Source organism: Canis lupus, chromosome 4, assembly GCF_003254725.2.
Source record: "Canis lupus dingo isolate Sandy chromosome 4, ASM325472v2, whole genome shotgun sequence".
Classification (NCBI taxonomy): domain Eukaryota; kingdom Metazoa; phylum Chordata; class Mammalia; order Carnivora; family Canidae; genus Canis; species Canis lupus.
This window is the reverse complement of record NC_064246.1, coordinates 12601515-12622722: the sequence shown is the minus strand read 5'-3', so window position 1 is coordinate 12622722 and position 21208 is coordinate 12601515. Positions and strand designations below refer to the sequence as shown.

General features: G+C 39.7%; 1 protein-coding gene across 13 annotated transcripts in view; it reads left to right on the top strand.

Moving 5' to 3' along the window:
* ANK3 (ankyrin 3) overlaps positions 1-21208 on the top strand; it is a 673376-nt gene that overhangs the window by 508891 nt on the left and 143277 nt on the right. For 10 of the 13 annotated variants that reach the window (XM_049108953.1, XM_049108954.1, XM_035715390.2 and 7 more), the window contains 8 exons: positions 1648-1746; positions 7049-7246; positions 9049-9147; positions 11880-11978; positions 13927-14025; positions 16726-16923; positions 18649-18747; positions 19029-19127. In XM_049108953.1, the coding sequence (XP_048964910.1) occupies positions 1648-1746; positions 7049-7246; positions 9049-9147; positions 11880-11978; positions 13927-14025; positions 16726-16923; positions 18649-18747; positions 19029-19127 (990 nt within the window). The remainder of the gene's footprint in view (positions 1-1647; positions 1747-7048; positions 7247-9048; positions 9148-11879; positions 11979-13926; positions 14026-16725; positions 16924-18648; positions 18748-19028; positions 19128-21208) is intronic. The other 3 variants (XM_035715395.2, XM_049108958.1, XM_049108957.1) reach the window with 1 other exon arrangement.

Here is a 21208-nt window from a genome sequence, read left to right as displayed (position 1 = left end):
AAAATATTATTCAGTGATAAAAAATGCCATTTGCAACAACATGGATGGATCTAGAGGGTAAAATGCTAAGTGAAATAAATCAGTAATTCCCCTGATTTTTGGAATTTAAGAAATGAAACAAAGGAACAAAAGAAAAAAGAGATAAAAAAACGGATTCTGAACTATAGAGAACGAACTGATAGTTACCAGAGGGGAGGTTGGCAAGGGGGCAGGGGGAAAGGGTGAAATAGATAGTGGAGAGTGGAGATTAATAATACAATTATCAGGATGAGCACTGAATAATGCATGGAATTGTCAAATCACTATATTGTACACCTGAAACCAATATAACACTAAATGTTAATTATACTGTTATTTGTAAAATATAGAAAAAAATTATTTTCTTAAAGATTTTTATTTATTCGTGAGAGACACAGAGAGAGAGGCAGAGACAGAGGTAGAGGGAGAAGCAGGTTCCCTAAGGGAGCCTGATGCGGGACTCAATTCCAGAACCCCAGGATCACAACCCGAGCCAAAGGCAGACACTCAACCATTGGTGTCCCAGAAAAAAATTTTAAAACTGCATTTGACTTCTTAAAAATGGGATATTGTTGATGCTGACCCTGTATCATTCAGCAATAATTAATATTCATTAATAGATACATGAAGTACTTATGACACATACATCTCATTAAGAGAGGAACTTTTGGGATCCCTGGGTGGCGCAGCAGTTTGGCTCCTGCCTTTGGCCCAGGGCGCGATCCTGGAGACCCGGGATCGAATCCCACGTCGGGCTCCCAGTGCATGGAGCCTGCTTCTCCCTCTGCCTGTGTCTCTGCCTCTCTCTCTCTGTGACTATCATAAATAAATAAATAAATAAATAAATAAATAAATAAATAAATAAATAAATAAGGAACTTTTTAATAAGTTGGTGCTTTTAATAATCATAAAGTTTGTAATATGTTTTTACTATTTTGACCAATTGTATCTGAATAATTATAGTAACTGTTTTGGAGATTTATTTTTGATGCTTTAAAGACTTATGTTCTCAGGAAATCTTTAAACTTTTTAAAATTTAACATATATTTTCATAGCAAAGAGATATGATATGGTAATTAATTAAAAATATTCAAGTATAGGTGCACCTGGGTAGCTCAGTCATTTAAGCATCTAACTCTTGGTTTCTTCTCAGGATCATGATCCCAGGGTCATGATATCTAGCCCCATGTTGGGAGTCTGCTTGAGATTCTTTACTTCCCCTTATAGGGGAAGTGAAATGGAAACAAATGCAAGAAGGAAAGGACCAATGTTAAGTTCCTATTACAAATTCCTATTTTAAAAGGAATTATTTTCTATTTTTTTAAATGGAAAATATCAAATTACTTAGGGCATTTCAATTCCATCGGATATGGAAAGAGTAGTGAAACAATTCTATTTTTAACAGTGAGTATTCTAATATGTGGGAAACTAACCATTTATAACTACTTAAACTTACAAAAAATTTAGTTCTCTAGTTAAAAATAGGAAATTATTTTGATATATTTGACTAAGTGTGTGAAAGCCACAGGTCCACAGCCTGTTGGATACTACACCAAATCCTGAAGAAATACACTGCATTTGCAGAATTTCCCATCGGATCTAATAGAAGATGTTGCCTTTGTTCAACAGGATGGTCTAACGCCCCTGCACTGTGGAGCGAGGAGTGGCCATGAGCAGGTGGTGGAAATGCTGCTCGATCGAGCTGCCCCCATTCTTTCAAAAACCAAGGTAATTTCTTCCCAAATTTTTGGACATTATTTAGCTTTACATCCCTTTACTGCTTATTTAACTTATTTAACTGCCTTTTGAATCCTAGAAAAATGATATCATTCCAACTTAGCAATTAAGAGTAAGCTAGTTTGACTCTTTGGAGAACTTCACAATTTGTTTGGTTTTATGAAGCCTTTTGATAGAATCCACTCCACCACAAAGTCATTTTTGTATGCGTTGCTTTTGTTTTTACTTTGTTTCAGGAACACTGACTACTTGATATCATTCTATGATATTTCCGTAGCTCAGCAATGACTGCTTGTTGGAGAAAGAAAATACCAGATCTATAGTCTCTAATGCATGGGTGCTGGCTCTCTTTCTCCATCCCCTTGGTTCTTTTCTTGAGGCTTACAGATTATTAAAGAGGATATCGTTGAACTGATAAAGACTGGAAACATTGCAAAGATTGTATCTTGCTTGGGCCTTGGGGAAACTGACTTATGCAAAAGGAATGCATGATGATTGCCCAAAAACTAATGTTTTACAAAATGTCTTCTAGATTTTTATGGCAAAGCTTTTTGACACTATTTAAAAAGAGAGGATATTTGTAAATAAATTTTGGTACATAAACTACCTGAATCCCTACTGCTTACATTAATCTAATCAGTGATTTTTGGAAGCTGCACTAAGCTTTATAAAAAGCCTTATTTCTAAACATCATCAAAACAACAAAAAATAATTACTCCTGTTTGCTCTCTGGTCAATGTTTCCTCAACAACCCCAGTGAAGATGGACCAGGGTGGAGGTGGTCTGAATAATCCCCTCACTTACTTGTAATGCAGGATTTATATTAGTGAGGCAGGGAGGAATCACCACATTAAACAGCCACAAGGTTTCATGGTATGTGATGACACCTTGGCCTTTTGAGTACTTCTCATCTAAGCCATTCTGTTTCTGCTTTTTTCCTTTCAAGAAGTCTGTCTCTATCTTTTTTTTTTTTTTCCCACCTCTACTGCTTTCAAGCCACCTCACCACAGACTAAACCCTGCAATAGCTTCCTATTGGTCCCCTGTGTCCCACCTTGCTCTTTTCCAGTCCCACTCCCTATGCGGTCACAGTGGCCAGATAAACTGTCAACCAACTCATGTCACCTTCTGCCTAGAAACCTTTACTCTCTTAAAAGTTAATTTTCATTTTATCAGAACAGTAAGGCATAGCTAAAAATAAAATTGCTGCCTCAGTTTTTTCTCCCTTTTGCTCATCTCTGTCTTTTCTTTCTTTCCAAGAGATTTCCTTGATGTCTTTTCTTCTGTGTTTGTAACATGCAAGAACATTTTCTTGCTCTCTGATAGTTTCTTTTCCTTAAGCATCCAGTTCTTGTCTAATGGATGCAATATAGTTTATTACCTTTCTGAGAACACTCAAGATAACTTTTCTTTACTTTTTTTTCTGTCTCTCTTTTGTCCCTAATTCCTCACATTTTTTGTTTTTCTCTTTGTTGGCTTTGGCTCTCTCTTTATGTTGGGTGTTTCCCACAAATGTCTGTACCTGACCATCAGTGTCAAACACTAGCAATTGAGTAGAAACTCTATGTGAGTGTAGGCAGGGCTCCACTCCAGTATATCAGGTGGTGGTGGCCCCCCATGTCCCAATCAGCTGCCCTGTTTTCTGGGAAGTTCAATTTTTTTGAGAGATGAATCTTTCAATCTTTTGCAGTGTACAGCTGTGTCAATACATGCAGAGTAAGAAAAAGAAGGGGCTGTCATTCTCCCGGTCCTCTGCACACTTCAATCATGACAGTGAGAATGAATATTTACATGCAAGTAGTAGATATACTACATAGCAGGCTCTAACACTTTACATATATCAATCCATTTAATCCTCACAATGAGGTCCTAATGTTACTTTTATTCCCTTTTTATGGATGAGACAACTGAGATCCAAAGAGATAAAATGACTTTCTCAAGATATCTTATCTCATGGTAGAACAAGGATTTGAACCCAGGCAGTCTAACTCTTGATGACCATACCATCCTCCCTTTTTTCTGTGAGTACCTGTTCTTAGTCCAGAGACTCACCACTGTCCAATGCTCTGTCCAGGCTCCTGCAGCCAGAAGCTCTCTGCTTCAGTTTCGTCAGACACTAAACTCTTGATTTCCTGTAAGAGACATAGGGAGATCGTCTGGCTTTACTGGGTCCAAAAGACCTGGAAACCTGACAGCTCCATACACAGGTAAACCAATCCTTCTTTTGACTCTAAGCCTCATCTTTATCTTCCAAGGTGTCCTGTGTTCCTGCCTTTTGGGCATTTGAGAGACAAATCACTTGTCTTTATTTCACTAGTGGTATGTTGGAGCCAGATCATTGAGCCTATTATGTACATCTTTTTCCAATTCTATATTCAGTGACATGTTGATGGCTTGAAATCAGTCATCACAGGGTTCTTTACACCATGGGGATTGGCAAATGCTACATATCGGGGTTTTTTATTTTCAAAGAGCTGTTGTTGCTAAACGTTTACCAGTACACCACTGATGATGCCCATCCACAGACACTTAGCGCTCCGCCTTCTCTCTTCTGCTGGATGTGTTAACACTCTAAACCTTCTTTTCACATTCTAAAATTTATAGACATCACACATCTGTTTTTGTTTCCTTTCCTGTGTGATTTGGGAGTGGATGTGGGTGGGCATGCCCTTGCAAAATTTATCTTTTAAATTACTTTAGAGTTTAGAAAAGGATGGGTATGCATAGGTCATACCCACCATATTTCTCCAGAAGTGTCCTCCTGCACTAATAAATCCCTTACCAGCATCTGACCACCTCTCTACCTTACCTCTTATTCTGTTCCCTACCGTCTTCCAGCCGGCTGGCCTGCTTCTGCTTCCTAGAATACACCAGGTTTGTCCTCATCTGATTGAGTTCCTCAGCTTGGCCCAGATCTCTGCAGTCTCCACCCATTTTTCAACTCAAACGTTTTCTTCTCACAGAGGCCTTCTTGTTAGCTTATCCTCTTGTCTGCTATCTCTCTCTTTTGTAAAATGAAAGCGAGAACTTTACCTCCGTCGGTGCAGTACCCCAAGCACCTAAAATAGTGTCTGGCACATAGTAGACCTCCAAAAAACATTTCCTGAATGAACATTAAGTGAATGAATGTGTTTCTGGCTTTAAGGCCATCTGTCTAATTCCTCAAGGCTTTCATCTTTTTAAGAAAACCCACCAAGTTAGATCTATATTTTCAGCTTTATGAGGGTGCAGTATGTAATAAGACCCTTGCCCCTAGGACGGATGCTCTTTTCCTTTCTTCTCCTTCTCCAACGACCTGTAAGTTACCTACTCATCTATTGTTATTTGTGTGTCATTAGAGAATTTCCTTCTTTGGTTGGCACTGCCTTCCATTGCTATTCTCCATGAAGTATTTGTTCTCTGAGATGTTGTTTCTTTGTTTACTTCACTGTTGGCCCCTAGGACTGTATCAAAATATAAAGCAAAGGAATGCCTTGGCAGGAAGTAAAGGAGTGCGTGAGTGCATATGCTTGTGGGTGGCAGTATCTCAAACGAGAAATGTTCCCATCCTTTGTTTCACATTAGTGTCTACTTTGATTCAAAATGTTAAAGTGGAATTTTTTAGGCAGAAATATTCTGATTGACCATATATGAAGTCTTTAAATTTACATGAATATTTATTTCTCTATAAATCCAAGGCTCTCTCCAGGCAATCTGGGGAAATTATAATCCATGAACCTCTTGCTTTCAAGGAATACAAATAGTTGAAATATATCACAGTGAGTGAATGGTACTATTAAGAGGCTAGAGGAAGGCTTGCACTGCTTCTTCCTATCTTGATCTCCCATCTTATATCATTTATAGATAAATTAGGGGAAATAACTTGACCCAGAGGATTCAGAAATACCTGTGTCATCAGTGCCTGTTTAATACATCGTTATTTTCAAAGCTCACCAATAACAAGTTTTTTGGAAACTGAATTTACACTCACTTCCCACCTACCCCCAGATATGTTAAACTATATTACAGTGATTAATAGAGCCTCTCTTGATAATTGGATTCTCTAGAAATTTCCAAGGCTCCTCTACTTTGCCTCCATATTTAAAGGAAGTGTGCTTAAAAAGACTGACATCTTAATAGCTTATTTTTGCCTTCCCTGGGAACAAATACTGGATGTTAACTGTCCCTCTAACCTGTATTTAAGGCTTCATTTGCCTTTGAGCCTATTCATTTCTTCTTGCAACTCTTTAAAGAATTTTTGACTTATTTTCCCACACATGATTAACTGTGTCCCTGGACCCAGTTGATGTAAACTGAGGCGAGCAATTAGTGACTTGCCTTTCCTCCTTATAGACACAGGGGGGCACCAGATTGATGGAAGGGGGAAATTTTCATTTCTACATAGGTATGAAATGAAATGTGTTGTTTACGTCGGATCTTTATTAAGCAAATTAATATAGTATCAGTATTAAGTGTTAGTAACTTATAAAGACAAAATAAAAACTAGTGCAATGAATACCAAACTACCTCTGCTTTTTTTTTTTGTTTTTTAATCCTTTTCACTCTTTAAAATGAAGAATTCTGGGGGTGCCCAGCTTGCTCAGTCGATGGAGCTTGCAACTCTTGACCTTGTGGTTGTAGGTTCAAGCCCCACACTGGGTATGGAGATTGCTTAAAAATCTTTAATTAAAAACAAGCAAACAAAAAGAAAGGAATTCCAGTTCACTGGGAATATGGTAAATAATGGACACTATTGCAATTTATACTTCTTTTTTTAAAGCAGATTCCATGTCCAGTGTGGAGCCCAATGTGGGGCTTGAACTCACAACCCCAAGATCAAGACCTGAACTGAGATCAAGAGTCGGATGCTCAACTGACTGAGCCACCCAGGTGCCTCAGTTCACACTAATTTTAAATCAGAAAAGAAATCAGTTTATCAGTTTATCAGAAACTGATAAAAGAAGTGAGAGGACTGGTTTTAAAAGTAGCTGCAGTTCAAAACAATCATGAAAACCATTTTAAAAGAGGATGCCTGGCTGGTTCAGTAGGGAGCATGTGACTTTGATCTTGAGACTGTGAGTTCAAGCCCCGTGTATAGTATAGAGTTTGCTTAAAATTAAAAGTAGTATTACACTGTAGGTTAACTAATTGGAATTTAAGTAATAAAACTTTAAAAAAGAACCTTTTGAAAAGAGAAAGCATTTTTGTGTGAAAAACTAGGTTTTCATCTTTTCATATTTGTACTATATTTTGTATTTGGCACATTTGCATTTAAAAAGTAAAAGAATGAATTCTGAGTTTCTTATGTGTTCCAGAATGGATTATCTCCACTGCACATGGCCACACAAGGGGATCATTTAAACTGCGTCCAGCTTCTCCTCCAGCATAACGTGCCCGTGGATGACGTCACCAATGACTACCTGACCGCCCTGCACGTGGCTGCGCACTGTGGCCATTACAAAGTCGCCAAGGTTCTCCTGGACAAGAAAGCTAACCCCAATGCCAAAGCCCTGGTGAGTGGCTCAGCCAAAAGGTCCAGCCCATGTTGTCTTGCTGACAACATGCTGCCTCCACATGTGAGGGGATTACTTTGAGGAGATAAAAATAAAAGATCTAACTCAATAGAATATACTTCTTATCAAATTTGTCAAATATCCTTTAAAGAAATAACCTATTTCTGACATGAACAAAACTGATGTGGCTAACTCATTAATTTCTTTATGGTCACACTGGTGAATCTCTTACAGAAAAAAGACCCAAAGACTGTGTAAGTATAAAAAAGACTCAGGTGGTCCCACTTATCTTACTGAGGGTAAAGTTATAATTATGTGACTTAAAATTTTCTTCTAAACTCTAAAAACATGAGGCAAAATAGTTAAAAAAAAAACATCCTCTTAAACATCAACAGTCTAGGAAATTGTGAGCTGAAATTTTGTATAATGTGTACCATGTAAGTTAATATATGGCCTTTCAACTCTTTTTCCTTCTGATAAAAATGAAAATTTGGGTCTGATTTTTGTCTTCACTCCTAAAATGATATTATTTTAACCCTTAGCTGTACTATAACTTGATTTTCTTAGCAAGATGGTGTTTTTGTCTTTGGAAAAATAAATTACCCCAATTTGGTAAGCTGTTTAAATTTAGTTCAGAATAGGTACTCATGCTTAGGAAAAAATCAGTCACTGAATGTTAGGGAAAACATGTGAGTTTACTAGGAATTTTGAGGTAAAGGCTGTCATCCAACCAACGATTTAGGAAGGGTCACTGTTCCTTTCCAACTGGTGCTGTCTCCCTGCCTAAATGGATCCCCAGCTCCTCTGCAGCTCTGTGGGCAGGAGACATGAGGACTGAGGAGCACTCTGACCCCAGCCTGTCATTGTCACTCTAAAAGCTTTTACCACAGCAGCATTTCAAGAGCTGTTGACCTGCCCAGTGTATCAGACATATCTTTGAATTCTGAGAAGGGAGGAAAAGAAATTAGACATCATGACTCATTTTTCCATGCAAGAAAAAAAAAAAAAAAGCCTTAAGACAGGATGTGGACATTCACTCTCATTTTCCTCTGCCTCTTAAAGATTTCACAACATGTGAAGGTTATAGCCAGTCATCCTGAGATGGACTATAGCCAGGTGAATGGTCTCAGGATGGCTATGGAAGCACCTGTAGTGACATTGATGTGGGCTTTTATACTCTAGAGTCCTTTGTGGCCACTGAAAAATGCTCCGTGGTCTCAATTACAGGCAGTACCATTGGGAGGTCATTTGTTAAAAAGCAGGTTCCTTTATTAGATTAAATACTAAAGCAAATGATCCATATAACATTGGGTTGTTTCCTGCTTCCTTGGAGTTAGCAGTTATTTGAAACTTAAAACTGTAAAGGATGAAAACATTCTAGAAACTGGTCTCGTAGGTGCCCTAAAATGCAGCAGAGAATACTGAATGGCATCGGCAAAGTTTTGGCTTGAGGACAAATGTTTGGGCCCAGTTGTTTTCAGTTTGTATTTGAAATGAGATTGGAGGAGGGAGGGACAGATTATTTGGAAGAGTGAATTCCAAAATAAAATCATCTTTAAAAAAAAAAAATGCTAGCAGGAGGCTGTGACAAAAATTCCCTTCCTGTTCATGATCACCAGAGTACTGTGGATTTCTAGGAGCAGTGAGACTACCTACGCTTCCAGAAAACAATTTGCATTCTGTTTAACCCCTCATTGTCCAAATCCTTAAAGAACATCATGTTGCAAACATTTTCCCTCACTCAGAGGAATTGGATTTCAGTGGCATGCAGTCACGTACTTCTGTGTCTTTGTCCTCTCCAGAATGGCTTTACCCCTCTTCATATTGCCTGCAAGAAGAATCGAATTAAAGTAATGGAACTCCTTCTGAAACACGGTGCATCCATCCAAGCCGTAACCGAGGTGAGGGGAGTAGGAGTTTGAGAGTTCCTAAGGCCATATGAGGGTACAGTCCCAGAGCCATCCTTAATGAGCAGCTAGTTTTGCCATGTGTGTGGGTGGCACTGAACCCTCACCCAATGGGCTGCAAGTCCAGAGAACAGACAGGTGGTACAGGGGGATGAGTGCAAACACATCATCCAAAACACCCACTCCATACGCAGGGGCAAGTGGTGCCATAGCTGAAAGTGTCATTTACATGAAATCCTATAATGCAGTGCTTCTCAAGTGGGGGCGATTTTGCCCCCCGGGGGACATCTGACAATGTCTGGAGGTATTTTTAGTTGTGACAACTGGACAGTACTACTGGTGCGTAGTGGCTAGAGGTCAGATGCTACTGAATATTTTACAGCATATAGGCCAGCCCTCTACAACAAAGAATTATCTGGCTCAAAATGTCAGATGTGCCAAGGTTGAGAAACTCTGTATGTATAACACCACCTCCTGGGTGTTTGTAAACTGAACATTTCTCTCTCTAAAAATTCAGAATTAATGAAACACAGAGTTGCTAAAGTTGAAAAAGGAGTAGCTCTAGGTTTCTTTTGTACAAACTGGCATGGAACTCAGAGAAATGTTCCTCCAGGATCAGTGCTGGGCCTGCAACACAGCAAACCAAGCTTGGCATCAGCCACTCCAGACTCTCTAACTCTACCCCACCCCAGCACTCTGTTCTCCATAAATTCCAGGCACAGCACTTCCCTAGACTGGACATCCTTTCATTCACCTCCCGATCTCTGTACTGTCCAAACGTCACCCCCTCTTGGCTCAGCTAATCCTACACATCCTTCAGGATGGGATATGGGGCTATCTTCTCCCAGAAATCCTTTACCACCTGGCCTGGTCTAGGAGCTCCTCCTCAGAGTACCTCTTTCTGTGCCAATTTCCATCAAACCACTTATCCAGCCGGTTTACTTATGACCGAGAGTCATAAGGCCTCACCTGCCCCCAGAAAGGACAGGCCCTGTTAGGACAGGCCTGAGTCTTACTGGTCTGTAGATGCCAGCAACACAGTGTAGGCCATTCAGTAAAGGCTTATTGAATGCATCAATAAAGCATTTGAAGTAAATATAAAATGTGAGATCTAGCCCAGTGACTATTGTTGTGCCCATTTCTTATCTGCAAATGAAATATTTGCCTTGATTTGTAATGCGGTTTTAAAAGTATTAAATGGTTGAAAATATTCATACTGATTTGCTCTTTAGTCATTCTTATGGCTTTATTATGGCACCTATTATTTTAAAACCTTATTCTCGGTGCATGGCAACCGTTTTTAAAGGTCAGAATGGGCTCTGAAATACATTTTTTTTGACTGATGTTTGACTAAATATCCCAAGATGTCAGCCACTGAGAAGAGCCTACTGCCAGCCCTGTGCTCCCTCAGAGCTTTCAAAGGCCGGCGGATCAAGACGAGGGCTTGGCCCTGCACGTGTTCTAATGACTCCCCCTGCTGATGGAAAAAAGTGCCAAATTACAATACAGTTCTTTTCCCCAATTTTCCTCAATTCCCACTATTTGAAAGCGGGTCAACCAGAATTCTTTTTTTTCTGCCTTTTACCTCACTTTTATTAGGCCGAACTCCTTTCACGTATTTTTTTTTTTTTTTTGGACATTTCTCAAATTTCTGAGATTGGTATCTCCTTCTCACTCTCTAAAACACACACACACCCCCATATTAGCTTTTTCTAGCCATATTAAGTATTTTTTAAATTTATTTATGATAGTCACACACACAGAGAGAGAGAGAGAGGCAGAGACATAGGCAGAGGGAGAAGCAGGCTCCATGCACCGGGAGCCTGACGTGGGATTTGATCCTGGGTCTCCAGGATCGCGCCCTGGGCCAAAGGCAGGCACTAAACCGCTGTGCCACCCAGGGATCCCCATATTAAGTATTTTTATCAAATTATGATTTTCATGCTGCAAGTGGAATGAAATTCTAAAAAATTATAAATGGCATCATTTCACATAAAAATCACAAGTATATGGGTGTGTGTGTGTGTGTAGGATTTGAGACAAACAGAACATTTAAAATCTAGTCTAGCAACCATTGTATTATTTGCCATAATCATGTCACTTTAATTTATAATATTCATCAAGTTAAAAATTAAATGATTAAAGCTATTAATGCTGATTTGCTCATTTATTAGAAGGTTGGCCTTGTGTTAAGTACCATGCTCTTTCATGTATAATGTAATCAGTTGATTCTTAGTGCATGGGAATCATCTTTAAAGACCAAAATAGGATCTGAAATAAAGTCAGCTTTTGTGCATGTGTATGTAATCACATGCACCCCTCCCCCCCCCCCAAACACACACACACATAGTTATATGGATAAAGAAGCTTTGGTAGCAAAGGGGAAGAAAGCTTCAAGTCATTTTTCTCTATTTTTTTCTCATTGATCTTTATAAAATATATGAAATCTTTCTTCCTTAGTGGATATGACATAATCACTGAACCTGCTTTAAGGAAATGATGATTATGTACTGATACATTTATCTTATAGAATCTGTGGCCATAGTAGGCAATGGCCTGATAGCTTCTGATCTGATCACTCCAGTGGTTATGTTATTAAGGTGTGTGGGTGGGTAGATAAATGGATGGATGGGTGGGTGGATGGATGGAACACAGGCAGGGAGGCTGGTGGACAAAACCTTTTTATGATAAGATCACAATCTAACACATTGCTCTTTTCTTCCTAGTCGGGCCTTACCCCAATCCATGTTGCTGCCTTCATGGGGCATGTAAATATCGTATCACAACTAATGCATCATGGAGCCTCACCAAACACCACCAATGTGGTAAGTACCCTTTTAAGAAAGAAGGTCCAATTATGAGTAAGACATAATTTAAGACACTGATGAAGATTACTCTTATTTACTTATTTTTTATTATAATTAAATTAATTACTATTTACTGTGACTGCTTAAAAGGATAAAATTTTAGAATAACAGTGGTTTCCTTTACTTCAAAGGCAAGATCCATTTAATCACTAGCTGGTCACAAATTGTTAGGACTTAGGGTTGTGTGCACTGACCTCACAGATATGTTACTTTTGGGTATTATGCTTTTAAAAAATCACCTTTGTGGAGGGGAAGTTTTCTTTTCTTTTCTTTTCTTTTCTTTTCTTTTCTTTTCTTTTCTTTTCTTTTCTTTTCTTTTTTTTCTTTTCTTTTCTTTTCTTTTTTTTACAATAGAAGCATTTAAGAAATATTTCACATTGAGGCTCAAAATTATCATTACTGTAATTTCAAGTAAATTCAAAGTAATTTTTCTCTTTAATATGCTTAACCATGTTCATAGCAAATCCCTATTCATAGATTATTGGATGGTATTATTTTCCCACTCTAATCATTGCTCTACAGAACCATGAGACTCATTTCAGAGTAAGTATTGAAGAAGCGACTTATCACCCTAGATCTACACATGGCATTTGACATTATTTTATAGGACTTTTAAGTTTGACATCGTAGTAATATTAGCATAACAGATCACAAGCAGAAGAACAAGCAGGTAGGCCTGGGACTCAGGACCACCAAAGCAGTAAAAATCAAATGAACCATATCCTGGCACAGAAAGAACAAGCCATAAGGTCCTGCACATTCACCCTGTGAGTGGGCCTCAGTAAGGCTCTCTTCTTCTGGGAGCCCCAATCAACACAACCACAAGAGAGGAACAGGCCAGCTTCTCAACTGACACATAATCTTTTCTGTTACTAATGCCAGAGAGAGAATATCTCCCTTCATAAAGAGAACCCTGGATAATATGGTAAACTATACCCCAATGCCTTTCCAGTAAACATAGTTAACAAGTTACATGTGAAATGTGTCTTTGTATATCCTTCCATGGAGGCAGATATCCTGTAAAGCAAGGTTTTATTCATTAAAGGAATTTTTAGGTGGGTATCACTGGTGTGAGAGAATATATTTGATTTCTATGACTTTTTGTTTCCATCTCCCCATGTTTTCTATGTTGTTTCCATTTTTTATTAAATCAATGAATGGAAATCTGAATTAAATTCTCTGGTGAAAATGAAGGCATGGTCAGGGTGGAGGAGTCCAGTGACAAAGGAAATGGCTCCATGGGAGACTGTCCAAAGACCAGGATACTAGTCTGCTGAAGTAAAGCAGAGAGTGCAAACCAGCATCCACCAGCCAAGTCTGGACCTCAGGGGTATCTACGTTGCCCTTGCAGATTTGGGTTTTTATATTTTGTTCTCGTTGCAATTTGGATTGTGTGGTCCAGGTATAAGAAGTATACACAAATATCCAAACTGCCACTGCTTTTGAAAACTACAAAGGTGTGCCAAGACATGGCTGGCATCCTGCCCAGCTACCGAAGCAGTCTTCAGTGTCAGGTGGCTGTGGCCTCCCTTGAGCAAGGTGTGGGGCTCTCTCGTGGAGCACTCCCCAGCTGCCCTCCTCCGCTCATTTCCTCTCCTGCTTGGCTCTCGGGGGATTCACCTTTCAAGCCCTGGGAACCCTGCCACATGGAGCAACACTTCTGATGTTGCCAGAGACTGGACTCCCCAGTGTTAAACCAGTCCTTCCATCATGAATCTGGTGGATGTGAGCTTCTTGTGTTTTGAATTTCCTATCTTTCCTCATTTTCAACAAGGAAATGCTTAGGACTATTTTTTACTTAAAAAAAAAAAAAAAAAAAAAGCCCTCCATCACAAGCTTTATGCAAATAAAACATGCCACCCTTCTTTAGAGCTGCCGTTAATTGCCTTTGGCTCCTGTTCCCCAGAGAGGAGAAACAGCACTGCACATGGCAGCTCGATCTGGCCAAGCCGAAGTCGTGAGGTACCTGGTACAAGACGGAGCTCAGGTAGAAGCGAAAGCCAAGGTATGTGCAACACATGAAAGCATGTGCTGTTGAGGAAAAAACCCTTGGTTTTATTAGAACCTTTAAACACATGCATGCTCTCTTCCAGGGATACTTTTATAAAGTAATGACAAAAGTCTCTATCCATGTGATATTGTAAAAAAAAAAAAAAAAAATCCCTACACATTTGTCCATTCAATTATTTTACAAAATTAAATGGAACAAGAACTTAGTTCCAGAAAGAACTCTGTGTCCTTGGCATATTGCTAGCCCCCTAACAGAATTGGAACCAAACCTAGCCTTCGTCCAGAGTTCTTCACACTCCATAGAGAAGGTCTTAGACACAAAGCTTCTAGAACTAGCATAATTCAGATGCATGATTCAACTCTTTTGGTTGACTTACGTGTCATTTGTCACAGCCATAAAAGGTAAAAGGAACTCTACTTTTTCTTCACAAGTTGTGAAGCCATAAACCCTGAGAGTTGAACTGGAATGGTTCCAGGGATTTGCCTTCACTTAGAGTTGGAGTGCTTCATCCTCTGCCTGGTATTTAGCTTCTGGAAGAAACCCACTTATCTGTCACTATTGAGATGGGTAGTTGGTGGTCTGGTTATCAAAATGGCAATTCAGGTCAGGAATCGTAAATAAATATGTAAATGCCTTAACCATGTAATCTAACCTTCATATACAAATATACATTTATTTGCCATCTATTTACATGGACTGCAATTTCTAGCTTCAGGTAGAGAGGAAACAAGACATGTATGAAGCAGTTTGCATGCAAATCATTTCTGGACTTTTATAATATTCCCCCAACATATTTAGCTGTCTCACCCAGATCTAATTTGACCACAATTGTTTTATTTTTTTTTTTATCTACTTTTATCAAAGCTCTCCAAAGCTTTCAACTTAGTATTCTTAGGGAAAAATTAAGCCTTCCCTTTAATACTCATATTTTACCTGCTAACATATTGTGTGATTGTATAATTAAAGTAATGAGTGTGAATATAGCACAAAGTAGTAATGTAACTAGTACAAACATACTAATGTGGAAACAAACACAACTAGATCATAGTGAGCATAAAATCTGCAGATGAGCACAAAGGTTGTACCATTCTGAGCAGCAGACACACACTTGGAGTGTCCACTGTACTGTGGGGCCAGTTGGTGGATTTTACAGAGAATTTTGGAGACCGAGGTCAGCAAACTTTCTCTGAATAGAGCCTGAGAGTAAATATTTTTAGGCTTTGCCAGACACACCATCTCTGTCACAGCTGCTCAGCTCTGATGTTCTGGAGCAAAAGCAGCCATAGACAATACTACATAAGCAAGTGGGCACGTCTGTGTTCCAATAAATCTTTATTTACAAACTCCAGCAGCAACAGGATTTGGCCCCTGGATTGCAGTTTTCTCATTTCCGTTCTAAAGATCTTGGTTCAATCTGCTTCATCAGTAGAGTAGAATGGATGAGAAAGGCTGTACCCAAGCATGGATTACAGGAAACCTCACATTTTCTGAGTGTTGTTAGTTACACATCAAGCATTGTATCAAAGGAATGGTTTCACCCATAAGCTGAAATGGAGGACAGAATTTATGGTCCTTATTTCATCAAGGAAGCAGTAAGTATCATGATTAAGAACCTGACTTCCTCAGCCAGACTGCCTGGGTTTGAATCTTGGTCCACCATTTACTAACTGTGTAATATTGGGCAAATTAATTAACATCTCTATGGGCACATTTCTTTTTCTAGTTTCTTCATACAAAAACTGAGGATATTGATAGTTGCAAGTGATAAGATTGGTGAGCTGATTAATGAATTAATGTAGATGGAGTACTTAGCACAAAGCCTAGGACATGTAGGTGCTCAGCAAATGGTTAGTGGTGGTGGTGACAGTAGTAGAATTAGAGATCTTTCTGTGGCAATTATCTATTTCTGTGGCAATTATCTATTTCTGGTATTCTTCTTCCTGGGGCTCCTCCAATTCCTCTTATAGTTCCTACATAGATCCTCTTACTTTGGCCTTGACCCTCATCCTACTTAGCTTTTCAAAGCTGACTCCTGTATTCCAGCCTCTTCTCTGTACCTTCTCTACATAAAGTACTTACCTGAATTTCTTCACACTCAAGTGTGGGATTTCCCTTTGGATGGCCACCACAGGGCATCTTTGGGAAAACTAAGAAAAGATGCTTCTCCCCCCTTGGGGATAAGACCCTCAGGATACAAGATTTAGTGCCTCATGCATGGGGGCGAATTATGATAAGGTGCCCTTCTGCAGATGCAGCCCATGCCAGGATGTACAGCTTTACAAGCAGAGGGTAGGCTAGCTTTCAGTCCTCTTGTCTGGGAGCCTTCATGCAAGTCTATACCTGGTAGAGGTATAATACCTTTTCCAGTTATTTGAGTTTTACTAGGATGTATCCCCTTTCTCCCAATAAAGGAACCAGTAGAGATTAAAATTTTGGTAAAGTATGGCAGTGGTAGTGAGGAAAATTTATGGACAGAGCTGCCTTTCATACTTTTCATACTAATAGGTAACTCAAAGGTATTTACAGTGCTCTGATCCACCATCTCCATCTTTCTGAACATTAAAGATAAATGAGATGGCTTGACTCCAAGAGTTGAATGTAGCCTCTGATACCAAGCCAATTTTGCTGAATATTTCACACTGTCACCATTATTTTCTCAGCTAGTCAGCCTTGTATTTCTACCTTGCCATTTAGGATGACCAAACCCCACTCCACATTTCTGCCCGACTGGGGAAGGCAGATATAGTACAACAGCTGTTGCAGCAAGGAGCATCTCCAAATGCAGCCACGACTTCTGGGTACACCCCACTCCACCTTTCGGCCCGAGAGGGACATGAGGATGTAGCTGCATTCCTTTTGGATCATGGTGCATCTCTATCTATAACAACAAAGGTATGGAAGTGATTCTTGGAATTCTTCTGTGTTTCTCTAAATTCCATCCTCCTTATAACCCCCAGCACGGCAATAGATACAAAGCTATATAACAACATCGATACTTGAGATCCCAGGGTAGTCATGAACATGGTCAACAAAGCCTTGGTGGGGGTGGGGAACAGTGTAACTTGGGGTATGTGTGTTTGTTTCGAGTTTCTCAGTCCATTATCTTCTAATGAAGCATCATTGACATCTAGAGTCAGATGTTTCTTGCACATTATATGATAGATTTAAATGGTGGTTTAAAAACATAGCCATAGATCTCTCTTGCTGAGTCCAAGTATACACATTAGTTTCAAATCAGGAGGTGAATTTTTCTTGGGTTATTTTTGTTTGTTGTTATTCCTATGTTTCTGTTGTATAATTTTTAAAATCTCAACTCTGATGCCTTAGAGCCATGACCAACCACTCAGTTGCTCTGTAGGTGCAGATTGCAAAATTTAGAGCTCACCTTTTGGTGTTACTATGTACACCTAGCAAATGTGATAGAAAGGTGAATTGGGGGATCCCTGGGTGGCGCAGCGGTTTAGTGCCTGCCTTTGGCCCAGGGCGCGATCCTGGAGACCCGGGATCGAGTCCCACGTCGGGCTCCCGGTGCATGGAGCCTGCTTCTCCCTCTGCCTATGTCTCTGCCTTTCTCTCTCTCTCTGTGACTATCATAAATAAATAAAAATTTAAAAAAAAAAAAAAAAAAAAAAAGAAAGGTGAATTGGCCTATGACATGTCTTAGAAAGTAGAAATGGGTGTTTCACTCTCTTATTTGGGTGTAGAGAAGTGTGATCAATGCACAAGGCAATTACAATAGTTGGAAATACTTGGGAAACTATCTGAATAAATGATCATGACTGCCTCAACTCCCACCCACTGCCCTGAGATTCTTTAGGCTCTTCAGTAGAGTTGAGATGCACAGTCTCTCATTTAATATGTGAAACAGAGTAATAGCTGATGAGGTTTTGAGTGTCCTAGCCCTTCCACCATACCAGCTGCCCATTGGCTTTAGTCTCATGAGATCAAATGTACTGATGACCCTTCCACTGCTGACTCATGCTTAGGACCCTCCATAATAGTATATAGTGCATGCCCGGACCCTTGTGGGAGTAGGTAGCAAGCAAGAGCAGCTACTCAACTCTGAATGCCCAACTCTTGCATATTTATTGGGCTAGAATCATGTTTATTCAGTTCACCTATGGTAGCTAAGATGAGAGACTCTTTGACTTCCACTCCTGAGGATGGGAACATGCATAAAGATATGTATATACACGCAAAAATTGGAGAAGAGGGTGAGAAAGGCTCCAGTCTGGTGATACAAGATTATGGAGGGTCCAGACTTTTCTGGATTTTCCCAAGTTCTCCAAATCCAAATTGGGCCTGAGACCTAGTAGCCTATTCTTCCTAAAATGTGAAATCCCAAAATAGCTCTAGGATAAACCCCAGATTCAGCTCTCCACCTTCATCCTGGCCTGAGTAGCCCCAGAATTTGTGGCATGTTGTGGCTCAGTCAACAGAGAGAGAGTAAATATTCTGCTCCTCCTTGTTGATAAGGAGACTCGAGCTGTTCTCTTCCAGTGTTTGTCCTTAAATGCAGGCTTAACTGTTCTTCATCATTAGAATAATTCATCAGTTTCAGGAAAGTGATGCCTTTGTATCATTTGTTGTTCATTATTTTTATGTTTCTTTATTCAGAAAGGATTTACTCCCCTTCACGTGGCAGCAAAATACGGGAAGCTAGAAGTAGCTAATCTCCTGCTACAGAAAAGTGCCTCTCCAGATGCTGCTGGGAAGGTATGGAGCTGACCACCCTATAGCAGGCCACTTCCACGGTAACAAAACAAGCACTTGCTACTTCACCAGCAGCCATCTAAATTATCACTAGTCCAGAATTAAGTCTCATAGGATGAAGATCACTTGGGAGATAGGAGGTGAATGCTGGGGTCCAAGCATTGTGGAAACCAGAATATAGATTATACTCTGTGTTGGACCCAAACTAATCCCATCTCCTAAATCTAGGCCTCTGGTGTTAAGACACTTTTGACTCTGGTTGTTGTTTCTGCACGTGTTTTCAGAGCGGGCTAACTCCACTGCATGTAGCTGCACATTACGATAATCAGAAAGTGGCCCTCCTGCTTTTGGACCAAGGAGCCTCACCTCACGCGGCCGCAAAGGTACCTGGGATTGGCCAGCCTGGGGAGGCTGACAGGCAGTGTCCACCGATCTCTGTGTGCACCCACTTGGCTGCTCATGTTGCACCTCAGACACCACCAGTCACAGAAATCTAAGCTCCTCGGGAAATCTGTGCCCTCAGCTATTCGGTCAAGTGGTGTAGTAGATGCTCAATAAATCCTCACTTGCCAGTTGATTCTCCTTAAAAATCCAGGACTTCCTGGGGCCCATGGAGGAAGAGAATTTGATGTCTATTCAGCCCAATTAAAAACATAAGCACAGCCTGAGGTAGTAAGGAAGTCGGATTTGTCACAGTTATAAAACATGTGTTATATTTTCCTGGCCATAAAACATTGCCTTCAAGTCGTTAATTTCTGCTCAATAAAATAGGTTGGGAGGTTTTATTTCTATGATTTTATTATTCCTAAGGGGAATCTTTATTCCTCTTGTTGGGGCATTTTTGAACAGTAGACAACCCACATTTATTTCTGAGAAAAGAGATACGTAGAGTATACAGCTTCCTAATTATCCTGGTATTCTGATTTGTGAGGCAGTCCATAAAGACGAGCTTACTTTTAGTACACTTGCTGTTGTTGAGCAGGTGGCTATGATCTAACAAAACTGGAATGATACAAAACTCCAACTTAATGCTGTCCAGTGCTTTTACTGAATACTGTTGTTGAAGGAACTTTTAGCACTTTTGAGCTTTCTACATCTTTGGGGTTTTTTTTTCTCTCCCATTGGGGGAAGCAGCTATAGCACTTAACTTAGGGTTTACATTAAATCTGTTGTAATCAAATCTGAGCAGGCTGTTCTAGATTATTTGGAGACCTTAAGAGAGAAAGTTTTTAGGAATCTTCTTTTAGAGAGTAGGTTATCTTTGACAAGTATTTCTCCTCAGAGCCTCTTTTCCTATATGTCTTAATTATCTCCTGCCTCATCCTCTCCAGAATTATACCAGTGAAATCTGTAATTCAGAATCATACCCCTAAATTTGCTTTTCATTTAAATGTGGCTCTCTCCTCATAGTTTCTGGTCCTGGTGAACATTTTTTTCTATTATAAAGCCATACCTGACTTTTGGTAAAGCTTTATATTTAAACAACAACAACAACAAAAATTTGAATAGCAGCATTATTCCCAAGAGCCAAAAGGTGGAAGCAACCCAAGTGTCCTCTGAAGAATGAATGGATAAATAAAATGTGGCGTATACATACAATGGCGTATTATTCAGCCTGCAGAAGGAAGGAAATTCTGGCACATGCTATCACATGAATGAGCATTGAAGACACCATGCCGAGTAACTAAACCAATTACACAAAAGAACAAATATTGTATTTCAGTCATATAGAGACAGAAAGTAGAATGCTGGTTGCCAGGGGCCCAAGGGAAGGAGGATTGGGATTTCATGTTTAATGGATAGGGTTTCAGTTTGAAGCTGGTTGGTGGTAAGGCTGGAGAACAATGTGAAATGTACTTAATGCCATTGACCATGCACTTAAAAATGGTGACAGTGGTAAGTTTTATCTAATGTATATTTTACCACAATTTAAAAAATGAAAAAAAATTACAGTGAAATTTAATGATTGTCTATTTCATTTCAGTGTATTTTAATATCCTTCTGAGCCTGGGCCACTTACAGTAAACCCAGGTTCTTGGTAGGCAACCAGTAAATAACAAGCAAACTCTTCATTCCTTACATGAGAGTAATAACTTTGAGACTAGTGCCAAGCAGTTTAGGATTGAAAGAGTCATAAAGTAGTAAGTGAAGCAAAATGAGTGCAGTCCACCCTTCCATCCATCCGTTATGTCTTTCAGTCCACGAATAACTGAAATAGGCTAGTAGTTGATGTATTCCTGCTTTATATTTGTCAAACAAGACCTCATGTTTCCATGTCTGCAAGACATCTTTAACAAAGAGTAGAGAAGTAGCCCTTTAGTCTCAGGCGTAGCTTTTACAGCCAATCGGACACAGGCTTTTCTAACGAAATGTTAATTCTTGCTGCTGTTAATTCTTGCTGCCACAGCATCCTTGCTTAGTAGGAGCCTCAGTCATGCCATCTGTGCCACATGTCCAATCATCC